Here is a 14,787-nt window from a genome sequence, read left to right as displayed (position 1 = left end):
CAGCAATATTTATGCCTCCTACATTTGAGCAGATTGCTGTGGGCTAGCTGGAGACCTTAAGGAGATTCCTAACTAACAGGGCTCTGGTATGCCCTCCTTGTTTGCGGTCTGCATGCTTACTCTTGCAAAATGGTGCTTTGCCCAACCTATGTCTTATACAGGGTGAAGCATGTTTCATTAGTAATCTGAAGGAAACCGCCACTGTGCAAGAGATTGCAGGCAGAAAGGAAGCAGGCCATCCAAATGGTTAACAGTCTGAAGAGCAGTTACAGTGTGCTTGGATTTCATTGCTCTGACCAGAACTCCAGTGTTGCACAGTGGGAATGGGACATAACTTTGTAAAAAGAATGCTGGAAAATAAAAGCCAGTTTGGTGTAGTGATTAAGAGAGGCAGGACTCTAATCTGGAGAGCCAGGTTTGATTCCTCACTCCTCTCCTTAAAGCCAGCTGGTCAGTCATAGCTCTCTCAGAGCTCTCTCAGCCCCACCCACCTCACAGGGTGATTGTCATGAGGATAATAATAACACACTTTGTAAGCTGCTCTGAGTGGGCTTTAAGTTGTCCTGAAGGACGGAATCTAAATTGAATGTTATAAGTATTTAGTTTAATTTATTGAAAACATTGCTGTGGTGCCTTTCTACCCAGATAGGGTCTCTGAGGCAACGAACATCAAACATTAAAACATTTCCACATTAAAAACATTTAAACTAAAGTATATATACAATAATGCAATAAAAATATAAAACAGATGTAACATGAAAACTCAGGAAGGAGGACAATAACAGTTATTGGGGGTATGCCAAACAAAACAAAAACGCCTTCACCTGCTGTTGGAAGAAAACAGTAGAGGGAGACAGAAGAATCTCCCCAGGGAGGGAGTTCCAAAGTTTTGGCACCATTACTGAGAAGGACCTTTCTCAGGTTACCACCCATTTAACCTTAGAAGTCAGTGGCACTTGAAGCAGAACCTCTGAAAATGACAGGAATGGACAGCGAGGTGGTCCTTAAGGTATGCTGGTGGGGCTGCTGCCATACCTCCTGCCAGCAGTCCTCTTTGCCTGCCACAACTTTGAACAGTGGCAGGAGAATTTTTTTTTAAGCAACGTAAGTGTGGTTTTATCATAGAGTGTCCAGCAATTCCTAGAGCGACCCTTTGTTACTTCCAGGTTGTACGTTGCAGCCCCCCCCACATGTCCCCATCCCTCCCACTGTTATCCCTTTATGCTGGTCCCAAAATGTGTAGAGCTTTAAAAGTCAACACCAGCTCCTTGATTTGGGCCCAGAAACAAACTGGGAGCCAGTGTGGATAGAACAAGACTGCAGTGATATAGTCCTTACAATCCACTTCAGTCAGCATTTTGGCCACAGCATTCTGTACCAACTGAAGCTTCCAGACAGCCTTCAATGGCTGCCTCACATACAGTGCATGGCAGTAATCTAATCTAGATATTACCAGAGCATATAAATGTGTATATACCTCATGTACCTCAGTGGCAAGATCTCTCCCCGCCCCCCAGGAAGGGCTGGAGCTGACTCACCTCTGCTGCCTGTTTATCCAACAGGGGGCCTGGGTTCAGGAGCACCCCCACACCACAAACCCGATCCTTTAGGAGAATGCAGTCCCATTCAGAACAGGAGATAATCCCTTTCCTGGGTCAGACCTCTTCCTCACCAACAGTCCCTCCGTTTTGCTGGGATTAAGTTTCACTGTGTTAGCCCTCATCCATTCCAAAACTGCCCCCAGGCACCTGTTTGCGGTTTCCCAAATCCTTATTCTGTGTTACAACTATTTGTAGATCTGTGTGAATGCTGAGTTTCTGTGGGACTGATGAAAATAAATGTGTTGTAGTACTGGCTGCAGAATTCCATCTCTCTAGACTATTTTCATTTTAAAATGCTGGAAGGTTAAGGTGGCAATGCCAGATGAAAACAATAAAAAACTAAAGGAAAAATTGACCCATTGTTCCAGTCGTCAATGGGGGGGGGGGGTTAGTGTCCTATTTACCTCCTAACTCCACCCTCCACACACAACTAGTGGAAAGAGAATAAATTGTGCAAAAATTTACACTGGTTACAGAATTTAATATTTAAATTTGACCTATTTAAAGTGCTTTAACCCCAACTTTCGCCCATCCCACCCAAGCAGGACCCAAGCTGGCTAACAATAGAAATTAAAAGCATCAAAAACACAGTAAAGTCACATGATCAAGCCATGCCCTACACTGCGGCACAAAAATGCAAGTGTTGCTGTTTACCTCCCCACCTACATAATTCTGCTTACAGAATTATTCACAAAGCTTCCTGAAAACTACTGAGGTGAGTGGATTCCTAACAACCTCAGGAATACCGTTCCATAATATGAGCGCAGCCACAGAAGAAGCCCAAACCTGGGCATTTTCACTTCTGCGTGCATGATGAGACAGATAGAAGAGCAGGTGGGATGAGCGGATCTGCTGCATGCATGCACTCCAGGAAAGATGGTCCTTCAGGCATGTGGGTGCCAGGTTGGAAGGGGCTAAAAGTAATAACTAGCATATTGGACTGAAAGAAATAGGTAACCCATGCAACAATCTCAACGTAGGCATTGTATGTGTGAAGGGACTTGGAATTGTAATTGAACTGCTACATTTTGGATCAGTTGACGTTTCAAAATTATCTTTTAGTGTTTTTTGTTGCAGTGCAGTCATCTTGGTTGGCCGTTAATTATTTTGTGTGTGTGATGTGCCGTGGAGTCGCTACTGTTTTAGCACAAACTGTGCCTGGCTCCTGGGTGTTTCTTCTCTGTTTACTTTGAGACATAAGGCTACCGCAAGTCTTTAGCAGCCCCGGTAGGTGCCAGGACCCACAAAGGCAGGTCTTTGGTCCCTCCTGCTTTACTTTTGAATTTCTGGGTCATCTGTTCATCAGCAGAAGGCTGAAATAAATGGACTTTTTAACCTGATCCAGGAAAGCGTTTCCTAAGTTCTTCCTCCCCTAAATAGCTTCTGGTCCCAGGTAATGTAAAGCAAACATGTCTGTTTTCATCCGACAGACTGATGATGGAGATGCTCCAGTAAGTGTAAGGTGGGATGTGGTACTCCTGCATTATTATTGGTGACCACCTCTGTCCTTTATTGTGTTGCTGATTCAATATAAGGCGACCTTATACGTTCATATATTCACTCCCTACTTCTCCCGTTTTTCGGCCACAGCTGCCATGATTAAACTCTGCTGCTTCATCTAGCATTTGAAGGGCTGTGTGGGGCAGGTGTAGTTTACTACTTAAATACCCTGTAGGACAGTGGTGGGCAAATGTGAGCCACATCTAGTCTGCAGAAACTTTATATCAAGTTGCTTAATAACTTACTGTGGGCATCAGCCTCCTGGAACACATCATTGGCTAGTGGACCCGATGCTCAAGTGCTGTTAAGAGCGACAGAGTGGGAGAATGGGCCACATCTGGGTCTCCATACACTTTCGATAACTCTGAGTTGGAGGCTAGTTCTTTTGTTTCCTCCATGGGCACTGCTAGGAACAGCCAGTGTCCAGTTTGGAGACCTCACAAGTAGGTGGAGACCCCAGTGTAATCTTCAGGCAGAAAAAAATTGCCTGTTATTACCCAAAGGTCATAAGATTTGCCTGTGGCCGCCCTTAGCCTTACCATAAGAGAAGGGCAAATTACATCATTGAAACGAAGCTAAGCCTGGAGGTAGTTAAAACCAAGGAACTTGTCAAACTGCAAATTAAATCTGTTTGAGATGAGATTTACAGCCTAAGCTGAAAGTATAGGTGATGTAAAACCTGTTATCAAAGGAGGGTTTTTTTAAAAAAAATTTTTTAAGGAAGTTAAATTGAGTGAGATCCAAAGAGTCAGATAGCTAATTCTGTGCCTCCAAGCATGGTCTGAGCTTGTGTTTCTTAAACAGCAGTCCTCATTGCCTTCTGGCAAATGGCTTTTGCAACTGAAGGACGTTTCCGGATGATAATAGTAATAGCACTTCTAATAATACAGCCCTTCTAGACAGATTAGTGCCCCACACAGAGGGGTGAACAGTCAGTGTTGTTGTTATCCCTACAATACAGATGGGGAGCTGGGGCTGGGAGGAGTGGCTTACTGAGCTCATGGCAGTAGTGGCATTCTTCATCACCACCACCACCACCACCACCACCACCCTTGTCTTGCAGAAAATCACAGTTAAATACAAACAGTGGTTACCTGTAACATACAGATGTAGCCACACAGAGTTAGTATTCCCCAAACTAACTGGAGTTCTAACCAGATTCAGATTTAGAATCCTAAATAGTATGTGGGGGAGGGAAACTCATTCTTGGTTGCTTGCACACATGCATTCATGCTCACTGGTTACCAGAGTTAGCTCTTTACCACAGTTCTCTGTTCAAGGAAGGAGGGATGAAGATCAATGAGCAAGGTACAGGTGTGGAAGCCTGGCAGCAAATTGTGGTCAAGGAAGATGTCAGAAAGCAGCCTTGGGGGCAGTTCAGACATCATGCCAAACCATGGCTTGTGCTAGCCATAATTTAGAACATACAAGCTTCCAAACATACAAGGAAAAAGTCCAGTAGCACCTTTAAGGCTAACCAGCTTTATTGAGGCATAAGCTTATGCCTCAATAAAGTTGGTTAGCCTTAAAGGTGCTACTGGACTTTTTACGATTTTGCAGCTACAGACTAACACAGCTAACCCCTCTGGATCTACAAACATACAAGTAAACTGTGCATTAGAACTCCTTTCACCAAATTCTTTTTTCTCCTGGTCTGCAGTCCTGTGTTTACATGCAGTGGCCTCTGTAGGCAAAGCAAAGGTTACAAGAGGCTTGCTGATTCAGGCATCACACCAAATAGCATCATTGCAAAGTCCAAATCCAGACCACGGGCTTTTCTGCACACTTGATTTATTCCTGATTTTCTTAGCAGTTGATCCCCAAGCATTGGAATAAATTTGGGTATGGTTCTTTTGCACATCTGCCCTCCCTTCGCATTCATACAGTTGTGGAGTCAGTTTATTTTATTCCGCACATGCCTAAAATAATCAGGATTTTCAAGTGAGGGTGCTGTCATCATCGGTGTCACCATTGGTGAGGTCACATCACACCCTTTTTTGTGCATGTTTATATTGCTATAAGAGCTGGATTTTTTAAAAAAAGATTGAAAATGAAAACATGGGGAAGTCTTTTCAAGAGGAAATCTAAAAAGGGAGCAACTCCACCACCCCATACATAAGCGCCCCCCCTCCCGTCCAAACTGAAGAGCCCTGCCCAGGCTGACCTAGACACAGAGGTTATTTTTTACCAGCTGCTGAATTTAGAACATGTTTTGGCAATATTTTGCCTCTGGGATTCTGCCTACACAGAGCCAGGACGCAGAGGCTGACACCAATGGGACAAATCAACCTCTGTTGGGTTGGAGCTCAGAGCAGCAGGAGCGACCTGCTTTTCAAATTGTGCTGCTTTTTCTGGTGCCAGAAGTGGTCACCTCCCCACCCCCCGGGCCTCCAGGGCTTTTGCAATTTTTAAAAATATCAATTTCATATTGATAGATTGATCCAACGTTGTAATAAAAGGTACAGCAGATTCTCCGAATTCCCAGTTTTAAAGTAAGTCTCTCCCCCTTCTGTTGCAGAGATATACATTTTTTCTTACATCTCCACAAAGGAAAGGGCTTACTTTTTTTTTAAAGCTAGAAATTCTGAGGCCCTGCTGCATCTATTGTTACAATGGTACATTGCTATATTGATATGAAATTGATGGTTTAAAAAGATCAAAACAAAACCAAGAAGGTGGGGGGGGGGAGTGGTTTGATGATAATGAATATCCAATAATCAAAAAGTGGATTGGAGGTAGGTGGGAATGTGTGGGCCAAGCCAAACCAAACCAAACCAAACCAAACCAAACCAAAAGAAACATTATGCACAAGCAGGGCTTTTTTTCAGGGAGAACGTGGGGGAACGGAGTTCTGGCACCTCTTGAAAATGGTTACATGGTTGATGGCCCGCCTCCTGATCTCCAGACAGAGGGGAGTTGAGATTGCCCTCCACGCCACTCTCCTCTGTCTGGAGATCAGGGGGCGGGGCCACCAGACATGTGACCATTTTCGCCGAGGGCAGTTTAAACTTTAAAAATCTCCCCCCTTGTTCCAGCTGACTCAAAGTGACGTCATTGTGCGGTCTTGAGTTCCACCACCTCTTTTCTCAGAAAAAAAGCCCTGTGCACAAGGAAAAATATTATTCAAAATCTGCTTCCAGAAAAATATTGGGGTAAAAGTGATTTTGAGAGAACTGGAAAAAAAACTGGGGGAAAACAAAACAAAAAAACCAAAGCAAAATCTAAAAGCAAAAAAAACACTTGTGGAACTCAGGGAATAAATTGAAGTCGTGTGAGGCCAAAACAGATGGAAAAAACCTGTGCAGAAAACCCCCATGTTTTCCGATTCTAGCTTGCCAGTCCATCACAAGCTGTGTTTCGCCAGAATGGGCAGCGCACCAAGCCTACCTGAATGGGATAAGCTCAGATTCTTAGCTACGTTTCCTTAACTGTCGTTTGGCATAGTGTCCGAACTGAGTATACAGAGTGAACAGCAAGGTTGTGTCGGGGAAAAGGTTAGGATATCGTGAACGAATGCCAGGTGGCTTTTAAAGCAACAATCACTGCCGAGAATCAAAACAGGCAAAAAGGTTAATCATTTTTTAAAAAGAGATTGACACAAGCAAAGGTTACGATTGCTTATTCTTATCTGGGAAAGCTTGATTCTGCTCTTTCACCAAAATTTATCCTAAGATGGAAGAATGTTTTTTTGTAACCATGAAGACAGCAATATGGAATCCAAATGGCTGTGTTGAGGTTATGATCAGTGGCTGAAGGCCAGACTAGACACGAGTTCTGCCTTGAGTTGGTACAGGAGGAGGGCAGGCTTAGAGGACATGGAAGGAAGGCTGAAGCCCCTGTTCCCCCCATGCTATGCTCTCGAGCTGAATTAGGTCCCAGAGCACTTGGGAGCACTAATTCCCTGATGTCTTATCTGTCTGTAAGTCAGGATGGGGAACCTGATTTGAGGATTGAATTCGGGGAACTTCGAATATCTCTAGTTTAGTCCTTGGGTGGCTTTACAAGGAGGTTAGACAATTTCATGGAGGGGAGATCCGTCAACAACCATTTTCCATGACAGCCCAATGGAAACCTCCATGAAGAGAGGCAGTATACCTCTCAGTGCCAGAATCTGGGAGAAGGCTTTGGCCCTTGGGTAGCTGTTGCGAGCAACTGGACATTGGATTAAATGGAGGATTGCACTGATCATATGCCAGTCACAATATGTGCTTCGTGGTAAAGGGGTGTGGAGTGGGGAGAGTGGAATTAATGAGAAATAAGGAGCTGCGTGCTGGTAAAGAGGATTTGTTTTTCTCAGCTGCTGAATTTAGAACCTGTTTTGGCAATATTTTACCTCTGGGATTCTGCCTACACAGAATTTAGGAGCAGGCCTCAGGTGTATTCCTCCCTTGCCTCCTTCTCTGCTGCACAACAGAATTGTTAGATTCACAGAACACAGTACAATTTTAAACAGAGTTACACCCCTCTAAATGCATTGAAGTCAGTGGCCCTAGAATGGTGAAGCACTCCTTAGGATTGCGCTGTCAGAGTACTACCTTCCTTTTCATCGTTCAGCCCTGCTAGAAAAAGTAGCCATACGCAGAGTAAATGAGGCTCAGCTGCAGCATTTTTCTTATTGAGCGAGAGAAGGATTGGATCAGGCCTATCTTATGACTTGGTCCATGGCAGCTTCCTTTCCCTGATGACTTGGCTGGCCGGCCTGCAGTTGTCCCAATACAAACGATGATGAGGAATGTGCTGTCAAGTCACAACTGACTTATGGTGACACCCCCTCTCCACAGGTGTAACACAAAAAGAGAACCACAGGTGGTTTGCCATTGCATTCCTCTACATAACACCTGCTCTCCCAGGTGACCAACCTGCATAGATCCAAGCTCTGACCGGCTACCTAGGCAGCTACGAGCCATTAAGTACCATTTATATTTTTAACTCGGCAAACTTTTTTTTTTTTTGCAGTGTATCTTCTGGATTTGAAGGTATGAAGGAGCAGGAAATCTGCAACAAAATTATGGCCCAGATGCTGGAAGACTATACTGCTTTATTTGAGTGGCAACTCATAAGGGACGAGAAAGAAAAGCACCCATGTGAGGAATTAACAAAAATTATATTGGTGAAAGTGAGTGTTTCTGAGAGAGCTGTTTTTGTTTTTTAATCTTTTTCTTTGATGTGCGGGAAGAAATCCCATCCTGTGAGTTGGATCCTGTGGATCTCTTCTGCCGATGGAAGTTCTTTCCTCCAGCAGAAGACCCTCAAGGAAGGGTCCTTCCACTGGAGAAAACTCTTCCTCTAGCAGAATGGATCTGTTCGGTCCAATCCTGCCTGTCTATGCATTTTTATTCCACCCTTCCGCCAAAGAGTTCAGAGCAACGTACATACTTCTCTCTGCTCACTTTGTCCTCACAACGTTCATGTGAGGTGGGCTAGGCAAAGGGTGACTGGTCCAAGGTCACCCAGCTGAGTTGGAGGTTTGAACCCCAGGCTCCTGGTCTCCAGTGTGACCCCTCTAACCATCTCACCACATGGACAGTGCACAATACCAAGGCAGGAGTTGCAGGTTGGATATTAGTGGATGTAAGGTTGGGGGTGGAGTCTCTCTTTTTGAGATGCAGGACTACTGCAGTGTTGCCTTCGCTTTGTGATTTGAAGCTGGCGCTACGACTGTAGTGGTGCATTTATTCATCATTTATTTTCTCTTTGTCTAGAGGCGGGGGGGGGGAGTGCCTGTTACACACAGTTTTGCATGTGTGAACCAAAAAGCGGCTCCAGGAGACTGGAATTGGAGGACGAGGCAGGTGGGGAAGAAGGTCTTCACTCTTTCCCTGTAGGCCACTTTCCTCCCTTCTTCCCATGCCTGCTTTTCCTTCATGGGGAGCTTCGGGGGAAAGACACACGATGTTGAGTAGGAAAGCAGGGCTAAGGGCGGGGGTCAGGTATCGCACCCACCACTCCGCCATGGAAGACTACAGCCGGGCAGAGAAACTCTTTGTTAATGGAAAGTCACCTTCCAGGGGAGACTTCACCGTGACTTTCCCCAACATCCTTTTCCTATTGCCTATGAAACTGGGCTTCGGAATGCCGTTTTATTTGGCTGGATCCCTCCCTACAGCTTTAAGCCAGGAGGAAAATATTCCAAAGCCATCCAATAGCTATCATCATCATCATCTGAACCCTTCCCCCTTTGGAGCTATAGATGGTGGACCTTGTTAGCTCCCCCCCCCCCCCACTCCCCACTCCTTTCCCATCTTCTCCAGGCCGTCTGTTCTCTCCCTTTACTGCCAGCTGTCATTGCCTCCTGCAACCTGATGCCACCTTTTGGCAGCAAACGCTGCTCCTGTTAGCTGGAGAAACCTGAGCTGAGAGGATTACAGCGGCTGCTGCGGCCTTTGCCACCTCAGCCTTCTTTGGGAGTGCACTACCAGTCCTTGACCTCCGCATTGAACTTGTGAGACTCCTGAAGCCCGGTAGTTTGAGAATCAGAAGACCTCTCTTTCTTTTTTTATTTACTTATTTTATTGCCCCCCCTTTTCTTCCTAGTGGAGATCCAAAGCAGTTTACGTTATTCTCCTCACCTCCATTTTATCCTCGTAACCACCCTGTGGTTGTGGTTAGGCTGAGAGAGAGAGTCTGGCCCAAGGACACTTAGCAAACTTCCATGGCAGACTGGGGATTCGAGGGGAGTCTCCCAGATCTTGTTCTGACACCCTTAACCATTACAACATACTGGCTCTTTCCCTCTACTATAGAATTCTAACCTGCTTCTCTTAGGAAGAATTGGCTTGTGCTAATGCAGCACACGCTAGTCATTCTACCTCCCCTTTCCCCAACAAGACCTTGTAAAAATTAAGGCTTCATTAGACTGGGCTTATCCCTGGCTTCTACAGCCCATAGTTTCCCCTCTCTCTCCTTTCTCCACATCTGCCCTGTTTGTTGTAAGGGCTGGATTCCCAAGCATGGTGATTACCCTGTGGCTCAGGGCTTCAAACAGGTTGGATGCATCTCCTGTAAAAAAATCAGATGAGGTCAATGAAAATGAATTGGAAAGTGCTTGCGAGAAGGCCTCCTTCCGTGACATAATGCGTGTTGAAAGCAATGTGCGTAGAGGGGGAACGGGCATAAACATGCTGCTCCCCTCATGTAATTGCTGGTTCAAGAGCACTGAATCCATGTGCACAGAGAGTATGTAGGAATTAACTTTGTTATGATGAATATTTGAAAAAGCATCTTCCTGATCATGGGGGGGGAGCCTACGAGCGTAGATTTCCTACATGCACAAACTCGGCATGCAGAAGCCAGCATTCAGGCATGGGACGCAGCACCCTCATGCTCATATCAGTTCCCTGCCTATGTGTGCACTCCTGTGTTTAGAGGACTAGCATGTTAGTTCAGCCTTTTGGCCTTATTTATGTGAGCAACTGTCCATTGTCAGTGAGGAACAGGGAGTGGAAGAAAGGCATTTGTTAACAGGAGCTTGCTGTCCAGTGCATGTGGTACGTTTGCTTTACAAACAGATTTAAGGGTTTAAGCCTTGCTTGCCCTAATAGAGGCTGGTTTCCTACAACTGAGGTCCAGTAGTAGCCGCTTAAAAGTTTATTCTGTGGCACCTGTAGCTGCCTGCACTAGACAGGCCATCCGCTTGTGACCACATTAATGCACCCCGCCTAACCGTGACCTGCTTGCCAAGATTTCCAAGCAGCTGCAGAGAGGGTGTTGTGGGCCACTGTAGGAGACTACAGGTGACCAACCGGATACAGATTTCATTCCATTTTAAGTGGGTAGTGGCTTGTTCTGGCCATCTAACAGTGCCATCCCATGCAGAGTGGCCGGTGAAGTCAATGGACTTCGAAAGGTGCTGTTGGCCCTGTAGATCTTCTTGTAAGCTCAGGCTGTGTTTTAGCTGGGCACAAGCTCCATGCTTTTTATTTAGTTGATTGGTTTAAAGAGGAGAATATGTGATATCTGGTCAGTACGTGCTATGTGGGTTATTATGAGCATACTGCAGAAGATGGTTTCCCTTATGGCAAATTCTCCATGCAAAATTACCTAAATTAATTGTGGAAGTAAAAGATGGTAGAAAAATTTTAAAGAGCCTTATGCCGGTTTTTGGTTACAAAAATCTTGTTTTATAAAATGTAGGGTTAAGACTTCATAATATGTATTCTCATTGTGCGTGGAAAAGACTTTTCCTCTTTTTTGTGTGTGAGTTTGTATTTTAAATGTAAAAATTGAACAAGTAACATTTGCACATGCCCTGTGCCTTTTGGCCTAGTTGCTGGCTTAAGAGAGCATATGTGCATGAATTAGAATATATCACATGTAATGGGCGCATTACTGAAGAGGGAATCACAGTGGTCAATTCTATATGCTATGGCAGGAAGTTGGGAGAGCATGGAGAAGCCTTTAGCTTATGGAGCATTGTCATCATATGCTTGTCTTTGCAAGTAGCACCTTACAGATTGGCACCCATTACTTAGTAATACCTTCTAAACTTTATTAGAGTGGGACCAAAATTCACTACACTGAGGAAATAGGATCCTATCTGTGTATGTTGCTTCCAACTTATCACGACCCTTTGAATTAATTAAATGTCCTATCATTGATAGCCTTGCTCAGGTCTTGCCAGCCAAAGGCTGTGGCTTCCTTTATTGAGTCAATCCATCTCATGCTGGGCCTTCCTCTTTGCCTACTGCCTTCAACTTTTCCAAGCATTATTGTCTTTTCCAATGAGCTTTGTCTTTTTATGATATGATCAAAGTACAGTAGCTTCAGCTGAGTCATTTTAGCTCCGTGGGAGAATTCACACTCAGTTTGCTCTAGAGGCCACTTATTTGTCTTTTTGGTGGTCCACGGAATCAGTAAAACTCTCCTCCAACATCACATTTCAAATGATTCCATTTTCTTCCTGTCAGCTTTCTTTGTTGTCCAGCTTTCACATCCATACGTAATAATGGGGAATACCACAGTGCGAATGATCTTGGTCTTCAGTGACACTTCTTTACACTTAAGGATCTTTTCTAGTTTCTTCATGGCTGCCCATTCAGATCTCAGTCCCCTTCTGATTTCTTGGATGCAGTCTCCCTTTTGGTTGATGAGTGCCCTATCTACTTGACCTTTAACTAGGAAGTTCTCTTTTATAGCTAGAACACTGTCATGTCTCCCATGGAGTCTGTGTGGCAAATGTGACGCATGCTTTGGCTGCAAAGGATAACTTCACTTCCGGGTTAAAGTTCAAATAGAGAGGATGCTCGTTCTCACCCAAGAAGGGCTGTCTGCCCATGGAGCTGGACACACCTGCTGTTAACTCTGTTACTATTTGAAGTCAGCCAACACCAGTTTTCCCTCAGCAAGACCAAAGTTCATGCCGACAAGGTTAAAATAGTAAATATGGGTGGGTATAATTGGAGCAGAGCACATGAAGGCATCTCCCTAGAAACCTTGTTTGCTTCTTTGATTTATGTTTCCTCCCCGAGGGAACATTTTCTTCTCACAGATCAGTTTGTACTTCATTGAGCAGATGGATGAAAAAAAAAACCCTAACTAATACAGCACAACATTTTTAAATGCAGAGAGCAATACAATTCCTTGTGGGCGTAAGTTTATAAGAGATTGTGGCCACAGTCCTGGGAGTAAGTCCTATTAATCAGCGGGATTCATTTCTGCGTAGAACAGTTCAGGTTTGCTTTTAGCTGTCAGAGGTGGAGGGAGTCAGTCACCTTTAACCTGTGTTGGTCAAGCCCTACAGAGAGCAGTTGTCATTCAGGGAAATCTCCAGGCCCTACCTGTAGATTGGCAACCCTCCAACTTGGTGTTGTTTTGTCTATAGAATGTGGGGATGCCTGCCCAAGGCTGGCAACTAGCAGGAGACTTACCATGGGGGCCTTCTGTGGTTTAACCATAATGTTTTGGGTGTATGATAGAGTGCCGCCTGACCTGATGATGTCACTTCTTGTTCATGCCGGAAATGACATCATGATGTTGGTGTGCAGCTGATCCCCCTCATTTCCCCCAGCATTGTCTCCCTGCACCCCACCTGAGTGGCAGTGGGCAAACCGGTGGGGTGTGTGGGAGTGGCCACCCTAATAAAATGTGCAGTGTAGTGCTAGAGACAGAAAGCAGGGGCACAGGCCCGACTTTGTGCTGCAGCCAGGCTCCTGTGCTTTCCTGCTTCTGCCTCAAGCATTCCACCTGCCCCATGCTGCCCGTGGAATTAGCAGCACGTGTACTCTGGCTGACTCTCCACTCTGTACGTGCGCTCTAGAAAAGGGCATTCCCTTGAAAGGAATCGTATCTTTTAGGGGTATGTATCAGATCCCAGTGCATAGCAGAATGCTTACATGTTAGGAAGAAGGGCCTTCCCTTCATGCCAGGAATTGGACTGACTGACTCGTGCATCTGCTCTGGCTTTTGAGCTGTGACTGATCCCCATCTGTAATCCAAAGTGAAGCTTCTATCCCACATTATGAAATTGAAAATCAGGCTGTGAAATCCAGAGAGAGCAAAATGCTCTAATAAAGTGACTGATAATTTAATTGAGGGTGGGGGTTGTAGTATGGAAGAACCACATTTTTAAGATAAAAAGCTGCCCCTAAAACATTGGACTTCTTACCACAATACAATGTAGATTACCTTTGAATCTACTGTTTTCAGTCACCAGATATTTGCAGTTCTAGGGATTTGATCTGGGATACCAATAATCTCTGCCTTGCTTTGGGCACATTCAGCTAATTCCTAAGAACTACATAACTGGATTTAATATGGCGATATACTGATCCCAGATATCTTTCATTAGGAGCTCCTGGTTTTTGTGCCACTGATTTGTTTTTGTGAGTTTGAGCAACCGTTAGGAAATACGTTGTAGTAATGACAGGGCTGGTCTTGTTCTTTCTGGATTACAGTTTACAGTCAGAGAGAAGATTTCCTTTTCCTTAATCTTCAGAACTACCACACCTTATTTATTTGATAACCTGTTGGTCTCCACTCAGGAATATGATTGGGTTGCTGTTGGACAGACCTCATTACCGCCAATGAGTTGTTCATTGCTCAATTGTCTTCATCAGAATGGAGCTCGGGCTTCAATTTTTATTGGCACAGGATTTGGATTGCTTGGACACAATGACTCAGTTTAAACATAACTTGAAACCTGGTTTATTTTAACTGTGGCTAAAATAGGATTTGGTTCATTCAAATCCTGTGAAAGAATGTCACATTTTTTGCGTGGAGGTCTGTGTGTCCGGCTATTAAGCTTTCGTTTTGAATAGCTGCTTATGGTGGAAGGTCTTAGTTCATGGGGGTAATAGGGAGGCATTATAATGCTCAGAAACAGTGTACTTGTCCTGTTTGCCCATGTCTGTGTATACCTTTTAATTAATATATTGTCTCACTGTAGGAGGCCAGCTGCCAGCGGACCCTGCCAATCATTCTGACGAGTTACGAAAAGGAAATGCCAAAGCCAAGCCCAAGAAACAAGGTACTGAAAAGCGGGCATCATATTGCTAACTACAACTCCCATTATAGTCGCGACTGAATTTTGTTCTACTTCGTCTCTTTGCATATTTCCTCTACAAACATTCTTCCTTTTCTCCAGATAAGGCACTGTACTTTGAACTAGACTTAGATTTGTGCAGTTGAGTAGGTAAGGGGGGAACTGAAGCTTCATGATACTGACAGGATTTGAACCTTGAAGCAGACC

General features: G+C 44.7%; 1 protein-coding gene across 2 annotated transcripts in view; it reads left to right on the top strand.

Moving 5' to 3' along the window:
* FAM13A (family with sequence similarity 13 member A) overlaps positions 1 to 14,787 on the top strand; it is a 172,271-nt gene that overhangs the window by 21,811 nt on the left and 135,673 nt on the right. For both annotated transcript variants that reach the window (XM_054990382.1, XM_054990380.1), the window contains exons 4-5: positions 8,058 to 8,217; positions 14,485 to 14,565. In XM_054990382.1, coding sequence (XP_054846357.1) covers positions 8,058 to 8,217; positions 14,485 to 14,565 — 241 coding nt within the window. The remainder of the gene's footprint in view (positions 1 to 8,057; positions 8,218 to 14,484; positions 14,566 to 14,787) is intronic.

This window comes from Eublepharis macularius, chromosome 10 (assembly GCF_028583425.1).
Source record: "Eublepharis macularius isolate TG4126 chromosome 10, MPM_Emac_v1.0, whole genome shotgun sequence".
NCBI classification, from domain to species: domain Eukaryota; kingdom Metazoa; phylum Chordata; class Lepidosauria; order Squamata; family Eublepharidae; genus Eublepharis; species Eublepharis macularius.
This window is presented reverse-complemented; position numbering and strand designations above follow the sequence as displayed.